At 42.9% G+C, this 22,600-nt stretch overlaps 1 protein-coding gene across 3 annotated transcripts in view; it reads right to left on the bottom strand.

Moving 5' to 3' along the window:
- Positions 1-10,853: 10,853 nt before the first annotated feature.
- The window catches only part of TRABD2A (TraB domain containing 2A), an 80,443-nt gene continuing 68,696 nt past the window's right edge, over positions 10,854-22,600 (bottom strand). For 2 of the 3 annotated variants that reach the window (XM_061455072.1, XM_061455074.1), the window contains 3 exons: positions 21,818-21,908; positions 16,361-16,633; positions 10,854-11,594 (listed from right to left, as the gene is read on the bottom strand). In XM_061455072.1, coding sequence (XP_061311056.1) covers positions 11,414-11,594; positions 16,361-16,633; positions 21,818-21,908 — 545 coding nt within the window. In that variant the 3' untranslated portion in view covers positions 10,854-11,413. The remainder of the gene's footprint in view (positions 11,595-16,360; positions 16,634-21,817; positions 21,909-22,600) is intronic. The other variant, XM_061455073.1, reaches the window with a different exon arrangement.

Here is a 22,600-nt window from a genome sequence, read left to right as displayed (position 1 = left end):
GATTGTCCTGGTTTCAGCTGGGACAGATTTAATTTTTTCCCTAGTAGTTTACAGTGCTGTGGGTGGGCTGGGGGGGTTAGCGAGCAGTTGTGTGGTCATTATTTGCCAGCTGGGATTAAACTATGACAGTGATGATAAAAGCACTTTGAACTATTTGCAGATGGGTAAGATTTCAAGGTATCCCTCACAAGAAGAGGAACAAGGGTCTGTCCAGGATGTACAGAGTTGGCTGCCAACACTCTGGTCCCAGAATTTCCCACAGATACATGATACTCTGGGGACCTGAATATTCTGAGATAGATTTCCCATCTTTAATAGAGGTGATGCCTCTAATGGTTTTAGTCTCTAAGTGTACTTTTCACCACACGATTTTATCACTTCCATTGAAGCACTTAGATACACTTTTATACAGAACATAAGTGTTACACATTTACATTACATGGAATACATGTAACATACCCATGTGGGAAGGAAGAAGCCCTAGGTCCCTTCTTAAGAAAAGGGACAAGAAGGGACAAATAGAGCAAAACTACTCATCCAAAACAGTTAAAAGATGTGTGCCCAAGCAAGAATCTGAACAAAGTATTCCAATTTCCTGTTTCAGCACTTTAACCATATACATGTTCTTTTCCCAAAGAGAACATGACAAAAAGAACAACAGACGTTGCACGAAGATGCATTATACAATATAAAAAACGGTGAGGATATTTTGGAGGCTTAGTAAAAACTTTGGCATACCTTCACCTTCATATATTTCCACCCTGGGTAGCACTGCTTTCCACAGAGATAACAAAAAACAGAGACATGTTTTAAGAAGACAGTTAAGAATTTGCTTCCAAATCACCATTCAAATGAACCAGCCAGGTCTGAAGAGTGGCTAGAAAAAGAAGAAGAAATAACTGCCAGGTAAACTGAGGCAGAGATATATTTATACCGGTGGTTGAAATAATTCTGGAATAAGATGTCCATAGCCAGTACCCAGGTTAGCTGTTCTAAAGCACTCAAGCAAGCTTTGCTTTGTTATGCATGATGAGTATCAGCTTCTAAAGCACATGGGCAATATCTAGTGTTAGCTGAGGGATACTGAATACTCCAGTAGCTTTGTGAAAGGCCAAACATCACCATAATCAATGGCTGTAAAATAGTTTCTGTGAAAAAAAGATCTTCTTACCTTGGCAAAGATGACATATCCCAGATATCAGGCAGGAATTACCACAAAAGGCACACATCATGTATTTGCTTGCTCTTTCTTAATGCCTGAATGCTGTTAGTAGTCAGTGCTGTTGGTATTCTGTTCAGACTTCGTAACAAATAGTCAGGAACCTTGGGAAAGCAGGTTAAAGGAACACAAGTTACATGTTTTAGATAAAGAGGGGTTTTATCCGCATGAGTAATGCTACGTTGGACTAGCTAAAATGAATAACAGAGTTCCCACCATCATTTAACCTGCAAATCCTGGACAGTCTACAAGGAGGTGTCCAGAACGTCTTTCTTCAGTATCAGTCTATGCTGATGAAAGTCCAGGAAGCCAGGAATACACTGGCCCTGCCAGAGAGAAGCAGAAATACTGCCCTGCAGAATAAGGCTATTTCTGGATAGGAATGGATGGATGGCTTGGTTAAGTAGGAGAAAGAAAGTAGGACCTGCATAGAGTGGCTCAGAACTTCAGGTAGGTAATGAAGAGATCATAGGGGATGACGTGCATGCTCCAGACATCCTCTTCAGGATGATGGACAATGGGAAGAGGCTGTGTTGCAAAGATCATTCTTAAGTCATCAGCACAGCTCAGACCCTCCTGCTACCACAGGTGCCTTTACACTGTTTGGTGAGGTACCACTTAGCCTAATTTCTCCCCCTTTCCTCCACTGTCACCTGTGACCCAGCTTCTCTAATGGCCATCTTTCTTACTTCTGACACCAAGGCCCTAGGACCAGCAGATATATGCAGACTTTCTGAAGAGGCTTAGCACTGGCCAGATCTCAATCACGCTGTGCCTGAAAGGGACGATTACTTCTTTTGCTGTGTGGCTTCAGCCTTCTCCTCCTGTTCCAGAACAATCAGTTGTCTAAGCTGGTGAGAATCTTTCCCTTGCCCTTTCTGGGGACTAAGTATTAAGACCTGGGGAGATATTTGGGACCCCAAAACTTTTATCCAGGCCACAATACTAGGCTAGAATTTGTTCTCTCAGCAGCACGTTATACTGACAGTGTTTGTCTTCTGAACCCAAACAATCTTGACAGGCCAAACACTATATTCACTTGTTTTACATCACAGCTCTGAGCACAATTAGGAGAACATTATCTTTACGTTCCCATTTATTTCCAAGAGGAGGTGGGGAGGGAGAAGGCAGCATGTGCTCAGCTGGTAGTATTTCCTCAGACAACAACAAAATGTGTTGTTACAGCTTGAGACTAACAGGTATGGAAGTCCAAGTTACACACATATCTGCCTCCAGCAGGCATATCCCATACGCTGCTCATGTGGCTGCTTTCAGATCAAACCAGCAACTTTTTGCATGGCAAACCATAATTGTATGAGGTGCTAGGGAAAATCCATCAGGTTCTTTCACAGGATGAGAACTCACTTATCCCTGTATCTGCTTTGGGATCCAGCTAGCAGCCACACTCACAGCAAGACATAGATGGTCTGCAAGCTATGAGTAAGCTACAAACAGAGATCCTGAGATGCTGTCATCAGCTTCCTCTTTCACACCACCATTTGGCTCAGTGCAAGGTGCTGGTGGCTACAGCTGTATCAGGAGGTCAGATGAGCTTCAAGTGTCATGTTAGTCATCTTTACAGCATCACCTGCAGTTTGTCCTTCTGTTTCCAAGGACAGTAATACGGTTTTGTTTTTTGGTTTTAGCACCATGGACTTAATTTTATCAAAGGAAGCTTTAAGGTGTGAGTTTGAAACATTCTGCACCCCAGCCTGCGCTCTTGCTACGACACAAATACAAATTGCCAACAACAACAAAAATCACTTGTTTTTCTCATTCTGCTTACAGTGCAGTAGTTATTGTAAGGGTATGTGGAAGGTAAGAGCATCTGCCCCATTAAAGTTATCTGATCAAGGACCTTTTCAGTGCAAAGGGGATAATAAATAAAACGGGAAGTGATAAGCAAGAACACATAAAGACACAAACCTGGTAGAAAACAGATAAAAGAGATGATGTCAAGGATAAAAAGACTCTAGTTTCTAACTGATGGATGATTGAAAGAAACTTCCAGGCACAGCTTTAGAGATGGCCACCTGGTCTTTTTAACTGATAAGAAATGGGAAAAAAGAGGAATGTTAGGATTTGAGATATTCAAGTGGGTCTGAGAGGCTACGCAAAATTTACAGAGAAATGTTTAATGGAAGGGGATTGGGGAGGAACAAAGGGGAACAGAATAGAAAGAAAGTAGTGTAAAAGGAGCTGGTTGTATGTAAAACATTGCTGATAAATACCCTTGTCTGACCACATCCTGTGCCTGATCACTGAAGCTGGTCCTATTTCTTATTAAATCTTTTAACTACAAGGGTGGGGATCTTGGCCACCAGTCACTGGGACAGGAACAGTGTATGTCCCTAATACCAGTAACTGTGAGGCACTGAGGAGAACAAAGCAGGTGAGAGGCTCATCTCCAGTGGCTGGAGTGGGACCTCAAATCACAGGTGCATGTGCCTGGCACCATTTGCTGTGGGGAAGAAGAGGATCTATATCTTCTGCAAAACTGTTGTGTGCAGGGGTGGGTGTACTTCACTGGCAAACCTCAAGCTGGACCAGCCAGCTAGTAGGAGGTGCTTGGTCTGGGCAGAGGTACCAAGTGGGCAAAGTGTCTGTGTTGGTAACTGAGAGGACCCATGAGTATGGGGTACCTGTAAGATGAGTATCTGAGTTCTGGATCCGGCCGAGATGGTGAGTAGAAGACCTGTGAAGCATGTGAAAGTGTTCAGGATCTGGATGGGGTGGATGGACAAAGGGGTGGGTTATGCCGGTACAAGGGGTGGGTTATGGCAGTTCTGTGTGAATTTATGGATTAGGAGGAAGAATGGGGAACACAGAGAAAGAGGGAGTGCACACAATTTTAATAATAAACTTCCAGCTTTACCAGTTGAAGAGTAAGGTGTTACTTGCTTATGTTTTAGGTGAGTCCTTGAAGTACCCAGGCCTGAACAATAGGCCTTGAACCAAAGCTGAACTCCAGATGAAACCCACAACCCAACAATGTATATATCTAATATGCATAGCACTAATCATATATGCAATGTATTGTCCATCCATTTTAATATGAATATATTTATACATATTTTTATGCCAATCTATAAAAGCTTTGTTGTAATGCTTATTGTGTAATAGTAACCAGCAGAATGACCCTTCTTTATTTAGAGACACATTGCAAGGCCAAAAAATCAGACATCTGGTCTTGATCAGAAAATAGATACTCCCTTGTTGGGAAATGCATGATTAAAGTTAAAATAGATAGAGATACTCCCTTATTGGGAAATATGTGGTCAAAGCTAAAATAGATGGAGATACTCCCTTAGGCTCCTCCTTAAGACCTGGTCAGGCTTTGGGGAGAATCCAACAGGGAGGGTGACACCAGATGTTTCCACACCTGAAGTTTTGCCAATGTTTATTTAACTATATAAAATCTGGACCCTCTTGCAGTGACTTTGGAGGCCTCACCTATGGGTGGACGCACTGCATAAGACCTCCCGGTTGCTAGGACATGTTCTCCAAATCCTTGCAGAATTACCTTGACATAGGCAGTAAAATAAGCCTACTCTTTTGTTGGTGACTGTGTCCTTTCTGTTGACCCCATCAATTGGTAAAACAGTCTGGTAGGTGGGTGCTGTTGAAGGAAGTGCCTTATCTGTGGCAGTGTGTGTGACTGACCACATCAGTGTCCTTTGTCCATACATGTATGCGTATGCATGTGTCTGTCTTTAGCATACGCTCTCAGCTTTGCTGCTGGTTGAACCTGTCAATGGGAAAGCAGCAGACGTGTCCAACTGTCTGGCACAGAGACCTCCAGGTCACTGGAACAGGGTCCAGCTGCCAAGTAGGAGGAACCCCCAGAATCTGGAGCTGCTAGAGGTGGAGGCCTCTATACTTACAATACTGCTTAACGTGTGTCCATGTGTTTCACCTCATGAAATAACAGATCCCTAGATAGGCCTGGCAGGATACGTATAGCAAGACAGAGGTGCCACAGAGACCTCTAATGCATTATGTTTTTCCAAATGAAAAGACTGGTATTAAATACCTCCAGTTCTACAGGGTACTTACTCTGAATTTAAAAATCAGAACCAGTGCATCAAGAGTTGCAGTTCCCAAATTGCAAGCATGAAAAAAATTCAAAACAAATATGAGTTTTAATGAAATTCAGGAAATTTCAAGGAAATTCCAAGTCAGATCTTGAATACATTACTAGAGGAAGTCACTCAGACTAAACAGGTAACAAATTCAGTAAAGAACTGGGCATTTGAAGAATATTCAGCCTATTAGCAGCCACCACTGAAATTTTGGAAGGGGTATTTTTGTCCTCTTTTAGCCTGTAAACCAATCACTGTACTTTAGTCTATCACTGACACCTGGCTTCATGGGCAAATTATTGTGTACACCTGAATGTCACCTGGATTATTGGCTTCAGTTCCTACTGTCTAGGTGCTGATCTGTTGAGACAGAGGTTGTCAGCTCTTCTGTAAACTGCTTTATTTGCCTTTATCTATTTCTTTTCCAGATATCCAGTTCTTGGTCTAACCACATGCAATGTTGTCAGAATTCTCAAAACAACTGCTTTTTCTCAAATCTTGAGTCTTGCCATATAAACTAACTCCAGCATTACGGCTTTACCTCACAAGCAGATAATGGACAACTGCACCCACAATAATCAATAAATAAGCAGTGCTGTGAATTCAGCTCAGTAGAGGAATTTCATTCTGCTTCAACTCCACACATCCAGGCAATTCAAGCATCAAGCTTGAAAATGTGGGAGCAAGATTGAAGAGGTTCTCCCATCCGCTAGACCCTTCAGCAAAATACGAATGGAACTGAGGCCACGTTTGGTGATTTGTGGTGACTGTATTTTCTAGTATCATTATGAATATGAAGAAACTTTACCAGAGTGACACTGGTCCTAAGTCATCTTCTAGAAAACAAGTTCCTTCACAAAGCACTCATTTAATGATTGTATTCTAAAGCCATTGGTAGTACAAATTTACTGGTGAGCAATATAAGCTACAGAGGAAGCACACAACACAGCAGAATAGTGACGCATGGCGTTTATAGGAAGCTAACATTCCAGTGTAAGTGTAATGTGGGGAAGACAGCCTGTTTACATGCACATCTCACAGGTGCCTGGTTATGGGTTGTCTTGCTAGTAATGGAAATGCCTAAATTGTTCTGAATGGGAGGGGGTTTTGCACAGTAGCTAAGTGCTTGTAAACTTTAAAGCCCCAAGACAGATAGCTGGTTTATGTGGCCTGCTAAGTACAGATGTGGAACTGCTGTACTTTTGCTACACATCTTTTTACCTTTCATGACAGTGTAGGAGCCTGATAGTCAAGATTTTGTTGCTTGTAGAATTTCTGCTCCAATTCTTTTAATAGTCTTTGTTAGTATGATCCTCTTAGGTGTAAGTTTATGTCCCTAAAGCTACATTGGCAAATAATTACCCAATATGCAACAAAAGTCCAGCACAAAACTTCATGTGCCTTCCACATGGAACTGTGGACAGGCACTCACTTCTGGAAGGTCTCAGGAAAATTCCTTGCCCAGTATCAAACCCTGGGGCAGCCCAATAACTTCAAACTTATAATAACATTTCACTATGTGCAAATCAGACATACAAAATGCTTTTCCTGGGATGTTTGCAAAAGATGGATAATCACTATAACAGAAGTTGTGACTCTGTGTATCACCACATCTAATTGCAACATGACTTGAAAAGAGGGGCTTATTTTCTTATATTGCTAATTTGAACATAATCAAGACATTTCATTTCCACCATTTCTTTAGAAGGGGCCGCCTCCTTCCACTGAACTCTACTCAAATGTTTATAAGATTACAATGAATAGTCACTAAATTAGTAAGAGGGGCTTTAAAAAATTAGAAGGTTGGTTTCTAAAAGAAGATGAACACTGTGTTTTTTTTTATCTGAAGTGTTCAGCGCAGCTTTGTTTCCCTGCTAATCACAGGGTCAGGCTGTTTTGTCTCTATGAGTATGTCTATACTATCTGGTGCAATTCCACAAAGGGAGAATAAGCTGCCAGTCTTCAGGGACACTGGCAGCTAAACAGACCAGCCTCAACCTGGCCCACTGTCTAACCACAAGCGACACTTTCAGAATTCTCAAAACAACTGATTTTCTTGAGCTCAGTTCTCAAGAAGACATACACCCTTTAGGTACTGCCTAAACCTGCACAAACTAATCTGGAGTCAGGGTGGGGGTGCAGAGGAGTAGGGAGAACTGAGAAGATGCACAAATAGTAACATTTGTCAGGAAAAAACAGTAAAATGCTGTTTCTTTGTTTCTTGTCTTCAGCTGCATAAACTTCTGGTGACTTGATGGGAGGGTGTTAAACAAAATAAGAGATAATGCATAAAAGACCTGTAGTCATTTGTCACAAGCATCAGCTGTGACAGCAAAGTATCTGTCATCCTGGTTATTCAATTACTTACGCATCTACAGACAAATTATATCATGACACATACAAATGACACTTTAAAATCCAAAGCTTTCCCCTTTTGCAGTGTAGGAGGGAACAAACTTTTCATGGCGTTTACAGGATGAAGCAGAGTAGAAAGGCAGAAAACAGTAACCAGTGTCACCATGGCTATAACGAGATAACTTTTTTAAAATTAATTTTCATGGCTTATATTTTTTTTGTGACAAAGGGTAAATGACATGTTTTATCCCCATTTCTAGATAGCAAGCAACCGGCAAAACACATCTTCTATGGCACATTCCTTGGTTATCTATATAAGATACTCTACTGACTGTGTCACAGTGTTTTTAATTGCTGATTAAAAAGGGCCTTGACAACCCAAAGACCTATACCAGCTTGCTATCTTACTTATGGAGTAACACAGTTTATGGCTTCAACTCCATGGGGAAGAGAACAGACCAGACACAAAACTACCCCGTTTTTCAAGAGCGGGATCTGCTCTTTCAGTGCCTGGCTCTTTTTTCCCCAGCTGAAGAGCTCTGTACAGAGGGAACAAAAGGAGTGCAGAGAAAAAACAGAAACAAAGTGCTTAGATTTCTTAATTTCTTTTTATTTACCTGCCTTCTGTAACTCCTGCACTTCTCCCCCCCTTATCTGTTAAAAGTATGATTTTGATATATGAATGGTTAAAACCAGAAAAAAACTCAAAACCCAAACCCTCTTTCCAAAGTTTCAAGGTGAAAAGAAATAAATATGAATTACTAAGCAAGTTGTTTTTTTTTTTTCATTAATCTGTGTTCTTTCATATTACTGCACCTTTAAAACAGCAAAACTCTGCAAGGTCCTTAAGACATATCAGAGGTTAGAGTGCAGTTTATGCAGCCCCTCTCATATTGTTGTAATTATTGCTTAGGAGGCATGTAGACATTTTTAGACTCTTACCAGAAGAACAAGACTTTTCTTTTTTTTTTTTTTGTTTTTTATTTCGGTAATTTTATTTTTCACATCCTAATCTGAAAGGGTTTGGAAGTAAACCAGCACTGGATCATCAGCTCTCTGTGGAGCATTCACAGTTCACAGAAAAGCTGTGACAGATAAGACCACATTGTTGTGTATGAAAGCACACTGGGAGAAGTCACGCCTCCTGCAATCCGTCACAAGAAATCTCTGTTGCTAACCAAATATCACGTCATAAAATAAAACTTCAACGAGTTAAAGATACCAGGAACAGAAAGGAAAAGCTGTGAAATTGCAGGAGGTAGCTGGTGGAAGGTCAATGAAGCTCAAAATAAATAGTGTCTAACACCTGGTCCATTTCACCAGCAAACAGAAATAAAGTGCAAGTGCTGACTATCTCAGGAAGCAGGAATTCATGAAGAAGCCCTTTTCCAGATGAAAAGGCCTTTTTTTCCTACCTATGTACATATAATAATTAAAAAGCAGATATGTCATAACACAGTAGTGCATTAATCAAGATGAGTCAAGCAACAAATATCCACAAGAATTCACAACACATGGCTGAACATCGGTGATGGTTATAACCCTATATCCTCCAACATCACAATTTAATCCAGAGGGTGTGTGGAATTATATTATCAAACCAGCATATTTTGAAGTGAGTAGGTTTTTAATTTCAGCTAATAACTTCACAAATATCAGGCTTCCCAACAGAGAAATAGAAATCTTGACCAAAACAAACCCATGGCAAGAGTCCCAATCACTTCAAAACAGATCTGTTCACTGAGAACATTGGAGACATGATTTATGAAAACAATTCAAGCAAGGAGGGGAACAGCAAAGTGCACAGACTAATTAGGAAGTACAAAGGAAAGGAAAAGGGAGAACAGGATGTTCAGCTATTACAAGGAACGCTTTGTTACAGCACTTCAAGGATGTGGAGGCACCTAGGACAGGAAACAACGCACAAGTTTCAGCCCTTGCACTGAAGAAGTATCTGCACCTTCGCAGTGACTTCTGAATCAACTCTGTTACTCATTACATGCCTGACAATCCCAGTTGTGAGGCAGCAAAAGCTGCTGTAGCTGTTTAGGAGGGACAGATAGAGGGACAGTGAAGTCTTCCAGGCACATGATGGGAATGCTTGTTTTCCTGATGCTTTGTGGCCCAGAGAAGGGTGGTACCTGGGAAGACCTTGGGCATCAGGATGGATCCTCTGGCTGTTTCAATTCTGGCAAACTTTCCTTGTTCTGGAATTAGGAAGAAACAACTGGACACAAATCTAGCACTCTCCAGTGGTCACTGTAAACAGCTGAGTAGCATGTGCAGCTGCTCTCCGTAGCAGTTACAGTTTCAAGACTTTGGTGTCTCAGGACCCATGACCAATGACTGGTCTGGAAGTGAAGGGTAGGAACCTCTAATTTAGTTCACTGGTATCAAACCAGGCCCCTGAGACCCTCAAAAATACCTTGACAGAATTTTATTACTTTGCAGAAAGACTTCCAGGATGCAGCCTCTGTAGGCACACAACCCATCAGTTCCAGGACATCTCTATTTCTCTGACACAGTAAGACACTTGGAAACAGGCTGCAAAATTAGCTACACTGCCAGAACTGAATTATCCATAGTGCTTCTTTGGATCTCTTGTTATTTGTGAGTGGTTTATAATTACTATTCCCTCATGCCAACCTAACAAAAACTTTGGTGGCTGTTCCACTCAATTCAGCTCCCCTCACAGAGGCAAAGCTCAGGAGAAGCCATGGAAGAGAGAACACAGGGAAAAGTCAGCCTGGGGCTACTTTACACAACAGCTATTTTACACAGGGGGAAACGAGGGAGAAGCAATACAATGCATAGGCTAGAAACTGGCAGAACACACTCTGATGCTAGTGTGTTTGGTGGCCCTCTCAGATGCCCTGGTAAATACACATGTATGTGCTCAGTTTGTCAGGCCTGCAGTGCATCTTTGCAACTAAGGAAAAGAAAGCCCTTTCTCCCCCAAAAGTGAATCCAGCTACAAAATAACAATATATTAGAAAGCGAGTGAAAACCTGCACCTGGGCTTCTCAAACCACCTCTTGAGAACTTACTTTGAAAGTGTCCAACATTATGACTGTGAAGTTCCCCAGGCTATTTGTTTTTCTTAAATGTACATTAGTTCGTGCTTACGAGACTTGTCTGGCTACTGGAGGTTCAGGTGTACCCATCTTACAACAGCACCAAACAGACAGCAGAAATACTCTGTTAACAAGTCTTTACTGTTTTATTCTATTGTAGAAGGTGTTGTCATGAACCTCTATATGCAGTGATCTGGAGCCCTAACAAGCAAGAATTACAAGCATTACCAGTAGAGACATAAAATACCAACCTCTCTTTCCCAGCTGCACTCATATGACCAAAATATTCTGTTCTAATAAACAAGTTAGTGGTATGTAAATCATTTTACAAGGCACTGAAGGTGAAAAAAGTGTAATTTAGTTGGGCTCACACAGCTAAACAACAGCTATGTTATAGCAACATTATAATCTCCCCAAAGCATTATGGGATAACATGAAATCATTCTTCTGTAAGAGAAGGATAAATAACACTTTTATTAAAATATCTTCTCCTGTATTGGGCAGGTCAAACCAGTTAATAGTGTTAATGATCCAGACTCAGGAAAAGGAGACAGTTTAAGAACACCCAAAGAACAGGTGTCCCACTCAGAGTCTTCTATTTTTGTTTGGTTTGTTTTTTTTTTCACATAAGTTTCTTTTTTGCTGCAAGCTGCAGAGCCCTGCAGCTTGACTCTCCCTATGTTTCAATGGAGCCTTATCATATGCAAAGTCAAAGTCAGTAGTGTAAGGAAGAGAGAACAGGAGAGCTCGTAAGTGCTGCCAGTGTCCGCATGAGCATGACTGGACCGTCCGTGGCCCCGGGGCTGGGGTTCAACCGTGATGTAGCCATTAATGATGCGGATGCGGGGAGGAGGGTTGGTGTCACTGCAAGGCAAGAAAAGAACGTCAGTCCAGACTCAGCCCACAACTGCCTAAAGCCCACAGAGCAGGAGGTGTTCAGCCTCTGTGCCCTACTTTCTGTTTTCTGGGCTGCTAGGAACAGTCTCTCATAGTAGGACTATGTTTCCAAATGACAGAGTGCTGCCTCATCCCTTCCTTACATGTGTGGGCAGCCCTCACTTCAGCCCACGTGGATTAGGGTGCCCAGATGAACTGCAAAGCAGTCTTGAGGGAGAGCAAGGAAGAGATTTAGGAGGCTGGACTCAGGTCCACCCAGCCAGCCTCCCCACTGCCCCCACACAGCCAGTCAAGACAGCTGTATTCCTAGCACCTTACAGCTACACAGAAACTAAGTAAGAACCAAAAAAGCTTTGTTGCAGAGGAGCGTCACTGCAGCGACATTTGCTGAGCACAGCAGGAGTAAGGCACCTGCTTTCAACTGAATCAATCCATCTTCCCCAGCCATGCTTCAGCATGTGCATATTAGCATGGACCAAACTACATCCTGTACTGCATATTCCCTTCAACAGGTCAGGAATTACAAGGGGGTTGCATGACATGCTTTAAGGAGAGAAAGAGCCGTTTCCAGAAATGTATTCTAGAGTCACTGGGAAAAGATCACAACATTCCAGAGTAGCTCCCAGTGTTGAGCACTCTGAGGTGGTGATGAACAAGAACTGAGCCAGAGCCTACATGATGCTGAACACCCATTATGGCAAAACATGATGGAGGAGAGAAATTTGTATGCTCCAGGATGCTAATGCCAACTGTCCTGAACTGAGGAAGCTCCTACACCATGGCAGGTCAGGAGTCAAAAGGGTTAGATACCACAAAGGTGTTGCTCTCTTTGGCAAAGCATTGAAAGCCATGCTTGACCTCACACCTATGAGGCTGACATATACCCCAGGGCCTCATGATGCTGTGTGAGCCAGAAGACAAATCTGGCCAAAATTAAAAGCAAATCTACCTGCCAGATAGAAAAGTAGAGTCATTTCTCCTCCACCCACTCCCTTTTCTTGCTTTATTCTGGCCATCTGCATTAAACAAAAATGCTTTGATTACTTGAATTGAAGGCAATTAGTATCTTTTATTAAAACGTTTACCCTTCCATACCCAAAGGCCCCACAGAAAGTTTGAACAATAACTGAAGAGAAGCCAGCTGGCAGCACATCAAAGAAACACAGCTGACAGCTGATGCATATAATCAAAGCAACGCTGCCAAGCCCACTGCAAGACTGTATGAAATCACTTGCGCAGTGCTTTTCACATTGCCGGCCTCACAGAATGGCCCACGCATAAGAAACCTGGTAGGTTTACCTATGCCTGGGCGGCCCGGGCGATGCGCAGTGCAATGGCTGAGACCGCCGGTGAGACGAACTCTGCACAACGTGTGAGCTTGCGCCGTGTTTCAGTGGTGACATGTCGCGGCTGTGCCACGAGGTGGGGCTGTCAGCTCAGCCCACTGATGACTAGGCAGACCGCAGAAGCACGGCAAGGACCGGAAGGGGCGCGATTCCCCCCTTCGTTACAGACACAGGTGGGGACCGTGCGTGGATGACAGCCACTTCTCACGACAAAAGCAAAGAATCCCAGAATCCCAAGGGTTGGAAGGGACCTCAAAAGATCATCTAGTCAAACCCTCCTGCAAGAGCAGGGTAACCTAGAGTACATCACACAGGAACTTGTCCAGGCAGGCCTTGAATATCTCCAACGCAGGAGACTCCACAACCCCCCTGGGCAACCTGTTCCAGTGATCTGTCACTCTCACAGTAAAGAAATTTTTCCTGATGTTCACATGGAACCTCCTATGCTCCAGTTTACACCCATTGCCCCTTGTCCTATCACTGGACATCACTGAAAAAAACCTAGCTCCATCATCCTGACACTCACCCTTTTTGTAAACATTGATGAGGTCACCCCTCAGTCTCCTCTTCTCCAAGCTAAAGAGTCCCAGCTCCCTCAGCCTCTCCTCATAAGAGAGATGTTCCATTCCCTTAATCATCTTTGTAGCTCTGCACTGGACTCTTTCAAGCAATTCCCTGTCCTTCTTGAACTGAGGGGCCCAGAACTGGACACAATATTCCAGATGTGCCCCACCAAGGCAGAGTAGAGGGGGAGGAGAACCTCTCATGACCTACTAACCTCACCCTTTCTAATGCACCCTAGGATGCCATTGGCCTTCTTGGCCACAAGGGCACATTGCTGGCTCGTGGTCATCCTCCTATCCACCAGGACCCCCACGTTCCTTTCCCCTTCACTACTGTCCAGCAGGTCAGCCCCCAACCTGTACTGGTACATGGGGTTGTTCTTCCCCAGATGCAAGACTCTACACTTGCCCTTGTTGAATTTCATCAAGTTCCTCTCCGCCCAACTCTCCAGCCTGTCCAGGTCTCACTGAATGGCAACACAGCCTTCTGGTGTGTCAGCCACTCCTCCCAGTTTAGTATCATGAACGAACTTGCTGAGGGTACACTCAGTTCCCTCATCCAGGTCCCTGATGAAAATATTAAACAGCACTGGCCCCAGCACCAACCCCTGAGGGACTCCACTAGTCACAGACCTCCAGCTAGATTCTGCCCCATTGACCAGAACTCTCTGTCTTCTTCCTTCCAAACAGTTCTTGATCCACCTCACTACCTGATCATCAAGCCCACACTTCCTTAGCTAAGGAAGCATTTGGTGCTCCCATATTTAGGCAGTAGTTTTCCGAGCTGTCACCAGCTTCGCTTTTATCTCACTATTGCATTGCGGTGGCTGCAATTCAGTATGTACCCCTAATGTACCTCCAGCTTAGCCACAGTAGCACATCCTCCCAACTTGCCTCTTCTTCTGAAGGCACTGGTGCTGCAAGTGCATGCATATCTCACATTAGGATGCTCACTGACTTCCCTGACCTTCATGAGAACATCTGTGTGTGAAAAACTGCATGTGTCATACCGCACGCATGATGGGAGCTTGGGATCATAAAGACTCCAGATCATCCCTTAGCATTTCAACTCAACAGACTGTCAACAGACACCCAAAAAATAGTTCACAAACAGCTTTTGTGAACTGTAAGGTAAATGATACACTAAAAGACAAAACCAAATCTGATATTTGTGTTTGTTGTACTAGTAAATCTTGAACTCTGTGTAGGTGCATGCAAACCCCCGTGTGCATTGTTTCCCTTTCTCTCCAAACTACTCACACTCAGGCTGGAAGGAGGAGCAGAGACAGGGCAAAAAAATACTCTATTAGAGAAGAAGGTGAGTTTAGTCTAAAATGTCTGAATGCTTGGAACAGAACAGCTGCTGCACCTGCTTGGAGCCAACCTGGGCAACATATTACTCTAATTAGTGGTACAGCTGTGACCCAGCGACATGACAAAAGAGGCATAGGAGAACTCAGATATATACTCAGTGTCTTGGGGAGCAGGAAGAAATATTCTTCAGCGTTAAAAAAAAAAAAAAAAAAAGGGAATGTAGAGGCTTAATTTCAAGAACTGCAGGCTCTTCTTCATCATCCTGACCTGTCTGGTTAGTCACAGTACCAAAAAATAAAATGCTTTCAACCTGAGTGTGGCAGAAACACAGAGGGACAAAGTACAAAAGACAGCAGACTCAGGCCTGTGCGTTATCTGACAGGAGGTCACCATTAAAGTACACCTTCAGCCACATGCCTATAGCTACTATAACTACTAAGGAACAAGTGGGCTTTTTTTGCAGGCTGCTGTAGTTCTTGAAGGTGAGTAAGCTCTTCTAGATGATAACAAGGGAGTTTGTGTGAACCTTTGCCTCATAACACACTCCATTTTTATATTAACTCCATCATCCATTAGGTTGCCATCCCCCTTTCCAGATCTTCAGTAATACCATGGGGCTTGCATGATTTTTAGAGACTGGAAGAACACAGAGACTGGAAATACTGCATAAATACTGTCCAAATGCAAGGAGCATATATGCCATATATGCCATATATGTCCAAATGCAAGGAGCATATATGCCAGGTATGACATTTTCCGCATATGCAGCAGCTCTTGGATAAAGGTCAATGGCTTTGGTATGTACCATCTTCTGCTGAACACAGCCTTCTGTGATAAAGAGGACCACCATATGCTCACAATCCCTCAATTCCAAACGCAAAGTGGCGCAGACAAGACTTCCATTTGTATTATGCCTAATTTTTCAGAAACCTAACCTAATGCAGAAGAAGCTATTTTGTTACTAAAAGCACAAACAGCCTTGAGTAAATATTTCAGCAAGAACCACAGTGTGGAGGCGGTGATCTTACAGGAGAATGGGTATTTGGTACATGAACTCTGAATAATCCCAAAAGATACAGCAAGGCCATGAGAGGCCTGAGGAAGCTTAAGCAAGCAAGATAAGAAGAAGCTGGAATTCACTGACTTATGAGAACTGTGGATGTTGGCAAGCTTTCGAGGTCAAGTTCTCACACCTGTGCTTAACCAATTATATGTTAGTCACTAAGGGTCTTCAAGACATGTATCCAATCATAATATGCTAAATCACTGTAAGTGCATGTAAGCAATAGTATATAAGGAGTTAAGGCTTTGCAATAAACGGCTTTTGTGTGATCATATTGATCTCTGACTGAGTCCATATTTTTTCTGCAGCACCATAGTGAGGGAGAAGGTCAGACCCAGCCTTCAGTATATATCTAGCCTTTGCAGAAGCTTGACATACTGGATTAAGCAGTCTAAGTAAAGTCCAGTTTGTATGACAAACCCTCCTCCCTTCCCAGCCATCAGCTACCTTTCCTCTAGGCGAACCCAGAGGTCGCTAAACTGTCTCAATCTTTGCTTCTTCTGCTGCTGCTTCCTCTTCTTTTTGTACTTCCTGTCTACCTTCTCCAGCACATCAATACCATCAGGGAGCAGCACGTGAGGCAGCAGCTCTTCTTGCTCTTCTTCCTCCTCCTCCTCCTTCTGGGGATGCAGTGGCAGTGGGAGCTCCTGGGACACAACGTAGGGACCATGTGCCAGCGACGATGATGAAAAGGCTAACAAGGTTTTGGTGGGTTTTCTGCTGGAAGAAAGAGGGAACACAGACAATATTTGAAAGTGCTTTTGAGGCAGAATCCTGGTACAGATACCATCAAGGCACATATAAACCAGGTGTTTCTCCCTGACATTGGCTGGATGCTCATTTCTCTGCCTTGTATTCCTGCCCCATCGTCTTTGAGCCAATTTTCTGATCAAAATAGTGCTCTTTAATGAAAAAAAGCTTTGGAAAAGAGGTAATCTGGAACTGAGGAAAGACTGCAGTCTGGCTCAGGCTGGAATAACTTTTGAGAATAACCTTGCGTATCTAGAAAGAACGAAGAAAGAAATCGCCCTTAAAGTCAGAGAAGGTCAAGACTAGACTCCTCTAGTCTGATGTACTGCAGAATAGAGACCAGATTACTCCTTTCAGCAATTCCTGCCCAGAGCATGAGAAAGGTGCAGGGACAGGACAACTAAGGCACCCCAGCTGAAGGAGCGAGTCCTAGATCAACAGCTCCCACTAGTGGAGAAGGAAAGAAATGAGCTAGTCTGCAGAGCGCTCGTGACTGCAGAAATGCATCTTCAAATTATGGTCTTTGAATAAAATGCCTCAATACACCACTAAGCAACCCTTTGGGCCATGTAGTCTGCAGCAGATTAGCTGTGGCAATGTCAAGTTCACCATTCTCTCACCTTTTCTTTCATGAAGCCAGATGGTACAGAGCAGCCAACGCATAGCCTTTATAAAACATTGGGTGAGGAGGTATGTCTGACACATAAAAGACAAGAGGTCAACTCACTATTGTGGCATTGACTTCTAGTCTAGGTATTTACTGTCTCCATGATGATCTGCAAAAGGAGATAATGCTATTTTGCCACTCAGGTGAGCAGAACAAGAAGTATGAAATGGTGGCTTTAAAGGGGTACATCAGTCAAGTATGGAGGTCCATATGGAGGGGAGGAGGCTGAGCAATTGCAGCTCTCTCTCTGTTCACAATGAAGAAGTAAGCTTTGCACACATAGCAAGTAATAAGGAGTAGGAGTCAGGACTCCGGGTTTCTAGCTGCACAGATCCTGTATTAGACTGGCAGCATTATCCAGATTTCAAAGCAGCTCCAGCAAGATACTGTTGTGAATCTATGTGCATGCATGAACTCTCTCACAAGGCAAATCTTGGAAGCCCAAAGGACCACTGTTGAGCCCAGAAAAAGCTCTAAGGGCTATTCTTACCCAGTTTTGTGCAAACGTGATGTATTAAAAAAAAAAAATAATTTGTTCCACCCTGATTACTCAAGCTCTGTTCCCTCATATTTGGAGCAAGCAACATCTCCTCATCTATGCTCCCAGGAAGGTAGGCTGCAGTCTCTTATTGACTCCTGGCATGGTACAAATACCTAACTGATCTTTATGGCTACTTCATGATGAGAAGAGATGCAGGAGTCTTCTGTAACAAGATAAAATTGGAGACTGGCTTGGGTTGAAATTCAGAGGTAACAGAGAGCTAACAGAAAGGTAACAGAGGACCACACAGTGCTGTGCAGAAACCTGGTTTCTCTCAGTGAAATCTTCCCTGAACCACAGCATACTTCCTTTCTCCCTTGCAATGGCATGGAAATGAGGAAGTTGAGAAAGAGGCATGTTTCATTGAGGATGCAGTTTTCAAGCTAGCCCATCACTGTGGGCCTGTCTCTTTGGTAGAGAATAAAGAGGGCCCAACCTGAAGAAAAAATGAAGTTGTAGACTGGAATATGAAGGAGAGAGTAGATGGAAAATGAAGAGGATTTTATCTTATTTCCTGCAAGGAAAATCACAAGTTGATCATGCAGTACACTTTATGTGACAGAGACTGGCACAGAATGGGTCTTGGGCTATCGATCACTTTCAAAATCCTTGTGATTCTCACTCTCTCATCTCTGAAGTGTCATGACCCTTTGGCTCTCCTGCACATCTTCACATCACCCCCTTTAATGGCCTTACACAGTGACCCCCCTGCCAGTTGTCTCCAGTGACCTGATTCGATTTTTCTGAAGGTCCTCTGCTTGTTTCCCTTTTCCCCTGTTTCTCTTCACTGTGCCTGTTCCTTAACTGTGAAAGTCACTGAATGGTCACCAGCCCTCTTCTGTAGATAAGACTGCCTTGCTGCCTGCAGCCTCCCCTAGCAAACCCATGGCGATACCATGCTGGAGCTCAACATTGCCAAAGGCACAGCCAAGATTATCTCCAAGCTGCATGGCCAGTCCTTTATTCTGACTCCTGCAATCTCAAAACACGATTAATAACAGACAGTCATATGCATAACCTCCTTTGTAACACTTCCTGCAGGCAATTCTTCCAGGGACTGACAGTGAAAGGCACAGAGATGCAAAAGTACATCCTTCGTCCCCAAGGCCAATTCCTTCTTCCAGCACAGCAGCTAAGCAAGGAGTCAGGAAGCACCTTAATTACAACTGTGATTATGTGATGAATATTTTATAATATATATATGCATTCTAAAATCAGGAACAACAGTTAAAGCCCAAAATAAGACAGTAGGAGCTTGACTGAACTTGTGGCACTATTTATAAACTCTCCTTTGTGTTACTGCATGGTTGGAGCACCTCTTTCACCTTCCTTGCTTTGGTGACACCACAAAGAAAAAGTCCTCAAACTCCACACGCCACTACCAGCACTAATCCCCTTCCCCTGCATATAAGCAGGACACCTCAGCAGTTGTATCTGCAGGTGGAATTGTGTGACTGCACCCAACAGTTTTCCTGTTACAGAAAAATATGCATAATGATCTCTCATCTTTCTGCGCTCACAGATGCAAACGATGCCTCACAAGAATCTTTGGGTCTAGCCAGAGTACATGAAGCTGCGAACTGTGCTGCTATTGCACAATGTCATGTTGCAGGGAAGGGAGACAACTGCAGACTTCTTAATGCTCTTGTTTCAGGACTACTCAGCTACTGTATCTGACAGTAAAACAGCCACTTGAATGCTCTCAGTTCAACCACTTCCAGTTCATTCTTCTCTGAATTTTGTCCTGTGAAATAGTAGATAGGCACTGACTGGACCGACTGCAGCACTGCCATCTAGGCCAGTAGCTGGATATGGTTTTATTGAACAGACTGGCCTGGTATTTGTTCCTACAAGCTCAGTATAGCAATGAAGTGAAACCCATCATCCAAACCCCAAGACTCAGACATACTCTTCTGTACAGGTTTTCCCTCACCTCAAATGCTCTTCTCCTTTAGAACTCACATTTTTCTTGAAACTTGTTTTGTATTTTTAAATCTCTTTTCAAGTAATCCTGAAACATAAACACCTTTTCCCAAAGAAAACACTAAACTGCCATCTTATTTAGCTTTTTCACTCAGCTTTAAAAGACTCCAGGAAATATGTTCTGTCCAGTAGCCCTAATGAAATGTTTGAGATACAACCAATATCAAACTGTGGGTTTTCAAGGCACAAGAGTCACTGGCCTAACAATGAACACCCATGATGTGGTTAGAAAACTGGGTACCAAACCAGTCAGTGCCAAACCACTTGGGTTCCAAACTACCCACTGACACCTGTCTCCCTGATGAGTGAGATCTAGCCCTCCTTTCCACAGTTGTCTGCTCTTGACTTCCTTACAGTTATACCTTTACAGATCAATGTTGGATTTTCTTTATTCTCAAGTACATCTTAATCTATCTTCCTTTAAGCTTCAAAAAGCTGCTATGGCTGTTTTTAGGAATACCTAAGCTATGAACGTTCTGGGTGATAAAAAACAGTACCACAAAAGTTTCAATGCAGTCAGTTTTTTGATTATCATATAAATACTGTTACACTGGATTGTCTAATGTGACTTAAGTGTTAAGGACAATGAAGTCTTGTGCTTAAGCATATGGAGTTTCTCCACGTCAAACTACCTGCCCATTGGTGGCAACAGCGTTAGGAGTTGCATTCATGTGCTCCTGAGGATGAGTCTTGGCTCAGTTTGTTTCAGTGCACAGAAAGTTAATGATGTATGTCCATGTCAAGAATCATACCAAAACATGACTTGCCAGAGTTTCAATCTCCTGGTCTGAAAAAAAACAGCAAACGTGGTACAAAGAGAAAGGTGAAGCAACCAGAGTATGAGAAAAACATCTGTTATTATTTTGTACCACAGAATAAGAACTATGCACAAAGGGTGATCATCCTACCTGAGAGTCCCATATCAGAAATGTGGTTGAGATGTAACAGATGAAGATGTAAGGCATTTAGATGTAGGCAGACATAAGGGATGAAGATGTAAGGGACGGAGATGTAAGCAGTGAGGGATAGCCTGCCTGATTCCTGGCAAAGAGGATAAAAGCGAAAGAGTACCGTATCTGGGATAAAACCTTGTTTTCACTGTGGTCTTTTAGCAGTGAATATGAGAAAGAGCGCCGGTATCCAGAGACACAAGAACACGTGTTTGGCAAGAGTCTGGAGAAGGGGAGACAAGGATTGCAGACCCTAGGATGGTGGCAAGAAGTACAGGAAGCGGTAAGTCTAGAGGACATATAATTCTCGGCAGAGCATGGAGGAGATTATTTAGCATTCTGTAGTTACTGAAACCATGGAGATGGATAAAGGCACCCAGTGAGAGATAAAAAGAGAAAGGGTGTATCCCAAAAGACAGCTGCAAGATGAACCAGAACAGCAAGTCTCTTGGCTTAATAATACAGAAGAGAGCAGGGGACATGAGAGCAATCAGTCATGGGGACAGCTTGCAAAGAGGCTGGGTTGGATTCTGGTCAGTCAGATTCCAGGCTGAGAGAAACTAGAAAGAATCAAAAATAGCACTGTAAAAGAATGGAAGTGTTAAAATGCAGGGCAGTTAAACACTTGAAGGAAGGAGGAGGTTGGAACCCTATATGGTATAAGACACTATCCAGATACGACAAACCAAACATGCATACTCTATGGTTGTTTTTTTAATAGTTAAAAACTAACAGCGCAAAAATATTTTTATTTTATAAATAAAGCCCAACATAACAATATAAAAAACAACCAAAAGAAAAAAAAAAATCCTACAAAAAAAAACACAAAAAAACCAAACCCAAAACAAATAAAATCCTGTTTCCAAACTGCCTCATGGAAGAGAAAAGCAAACTGCTGGGGAGGAAAGACAGAGCCCAGCTCATTGTTAGGGATAGTTCCAGCTGCCATTACCTCTTCATGATTGTTTACCCACCCTCCCAATGGCTGCTCACTAGATAAAAGAATGTATTACTTGTTGATGGCTTGTCCAGCTGGAGTGTGCTCTACCTCGTACCCTTCTCTCCTCAAAACATCAATCACTGTGTTGTTCCCCATGAAGTGACCTGCATTTAAGAGAAAAATGACATCAGAACTCAATGAGCACATGGAAAGAGAGAGAAGAACAACAAAGTCCTTCCTCATCATTGGAGGCTTGCCACACTCAGGACAGGTAGTGTTTTATCACTCGCCACCAACATGCACCAGAAACACAAGATCTCTAACAAATGATTGCTTAGCTTGCCCAAGGTCACTTCAATTACCACATTCTGCCTCTCTAAATGCAGATGTGACTAAAATTACTCTGGTCCCACAAGCTGTTGGATTATCTGGCCATTTTCAATTTCTTGGGGCAATAAGAAATGAAGTTGAGAGACACCTGTTCAGGAGCAGCACCGAGTCTACAACTGGTAGTGGTGCAAACCAGATCAGAATCTGACCACAATGAATGCATCATTTTAACATACTCTGGCATCGTAAATGCACTGAGATGTCAGTCAGCATCATTAACAATTTTTAAGTTATTAAGAATCATCCAACTGCAGAGACTGGAAAATAGCTCTGAAAGCCAATGAATTAGATCAACCCCTTTCATTCATTTGTTTAAGCCATCAGGGACAGAAACATCACTTCAGTTGTGTTGACAACATTTTTGAGTGGACTTAACCTAGCTTACGTCTGCCCCAATTCTGATTTATGTCTCTGCTCCATTTTCAGAAATGGTGGCTGGTCAGCCCATAATTCAGTATCATAGTGA

Source organism: Pezoporus flaviventris, unplaced genomic scaffold, assembly GCF_033815535.1.
Source record: "Pezoporus flaviventris isolate CSIRO_AGI_PZ_B2104156 unplaced genomic scaffold, CSIRO_AGI_Pfla_v1 ptg000018l, whole genome shotgun sequence".
NCBI lineage: Eukaryota > Metazoa > Chordata > Aves > Psittaciformes > Psittacidae > Pezoporus > Pezoporus flaviventris.
This window is presented reverse-complemented; position numbering and strand designations above follow the sequence as displayed.